Source organism: Pediculus humanus, genomic scaffold (assembly GCF_000006295.1).
Source record: "Pediculus humanus corporis 1103172107464 genomic scaffold, whole genome shotgun sequence".
Lineage (NCBI taxonomy): Eukaryota > Metazoa > Arthropoda > Insecta > Psocodea > Pediculidae > Pediculus > Pediculus humanus.
This window is the reverse complement of record NW_002987084.1, coordinates 9,706-11,703: the sequence shown is the minus strand read 5'-3', so window position 1 is coordinate 11,703 and position 1,998 is coordinate 9,706. Positions and strand designations below refer to the sequence as shown.

The 1,998-nt window shown below is 17.4% G+C and overlaps 1 protein-coding gene across 1 annotated transcript; it reads left to right on the top strand.

Moving 5' to 3' along the window:
- Positions 1–341: 341 nt before the first annotated feature.
- On the top strand, positions 342–717 carry Phum_PHUM118950 (nk homeobox protein, putative; the record flags this gene model as incomplete). The annotated part of the gene is made up of 2 exons (XM_002424163.1): positions 342–371; positions 403–717. 2 exons carry the CDS (start codon positions 342–344, stop codon positions 715–717), a joined length of 345 nt encoding a protein of 114 aa, XP_002424208.1.
- Between the last annotated feature and the right edge of the window lie 1,281 nt (positions 718–1,998).

The following is a 1,998-nucleotide window of genomic DNA, read 5'->3' as shown; positions in this document are numbered from 1 at the left end:
CGACAAAACCATCCGCATTCTTGTTTGTTGACAATTTGACGACAACATTTTTACGACAATCCTTTTATCTATTTCCGGTTAGAGACAAAAAAAAAAAAAAAAAATAAACGTTAAAAATGTGTTGTACGTGTTAGTTATATATTTTTTTTTTTGTATGTTAATTAATTTTTATAAATTGACGTTTTTTTTCAACTTAATTTACGAGTTTTAACGTTTCCCCACGTTTTATAAAATATTTTAAAGAATTTATTTTGTTAAATATGTTTAATAATAACGAATTTTAACGCCATTTTCGTTTAAAAAGTGTGATTTTTTTTTTAAGCGGTTAAAATTTTTTGTTAATGCATAAGTTAACCGTACAAAATGTTGTCGTTTGTTTTAATTACCGTTTTTGGTTTATAGATAAAAATATGGTTTCAAAATAGAAGGACAAAATGGAAGAGAAAATATACAAACGATGTTGAAATATTAGCACAACAATATTATAGTTCGTTGGGATCATTTGCACCTCGTCCAATGTTTTTAGGAGATCGTTTATGGTTATTTAATTATCAATCAAATCCGTACCACCATCATTCTATAATACCATTCATACCATCACAATTTCAATCTCAAAATTACTTACAATCGTCAAATATTACACAAAATTCTCAAACTGTTTTATTACATCAATTTCCCATCGGTTGCAATCAAATAAATTTAAATGAAAATCATTAAAATAATTTTAACGGTCGTCAGTCACGGTGTAGTAAAAAAACAAGGAAAATTAATTAAAATTTAAATTTCAACATTGAAAAAAAAAAATTTTTTTAAATAAATATATAGCAATAAATATATAGCCATTTTAATTTTTTTTATGTTTTTATTTTAATAATAATAATAATAAAATTAAATTTAAAAAAAAAAATTATTTAAAGGCACTAATTTATTTATTTATTTATAATTTCATTATTTATACATAACAGAAAAAAAAAATTTATGGCATAATAAAAAATGAAAAAAAAAAAAAATGCAAAAATTATTTGAAATATACTAAAAACTAAAAAAAAAAAAAAATTTATTTTGGCACCAAATTTATTTATTAAAAAATTTTTTTTTATTATTATTATTCCCTAGACAAATTATTGATACATAATTACATCGAAATTTATTTATTTATTTTATTTTTCTTCCCTAATAACTAATTAAATTGTTAATAATTTGAAAATTTTTTTCACTTTTTTTTTTTTAAATATGCGTTTAATTCATTTTTTTAAAACTTTTATTGTAAAGAGAGAGAGAGAGAGAAAAAGAGAGAGAGAAAAACTTATTATTATTATTATTATTAACAAATTCATTGTCAATACCAAAGAACGTTTTGAAATATTTTTATGCCAAAACATTTAAATAATATAAAAATATTTTTTTTTTTTTTTTTGTATATAAACATAAAATTTAATTTTAATATAAAAAAAATTTAAATAATAATAATAATTAAATAAATTAGTGCATTTTAATAATAATAAACGTTACGTCATAATTATTTTACCAAAAAAATAATAATAATAATAAACCATGATTAAGTAACAGAAATTTAAAAAAATCCTTAAAAAGAAAAATATATAAATTATTTTTTTTTATAAATTTTTTATTTTATTTATTTATTTATTTATTATATCCAAAAATTTTAAAACAGTATAAATTTTACATATTATTTATTATTACAACAATTTTATTATTATTATTATTATTATTTATAATAATTTAAATTATAAACTTTTCCATTGACAATGACCCAACGCCGACATTTAAATTATTAAATACTGTAAATATTGTTTTTATTATTATTATTATTATTACCGTATAAAAAAAATTTTTTTTTTTTTTTGAAAAAGAAAACCTAATAACAAATAATCACAAATTAAAATTTTATTTAATTAATTAATTTATTTTATTAATAGAAAAATTAATTTTATTGTATTGCATTTCTCTTTTGATATTTACAAATAATTTTTTTTT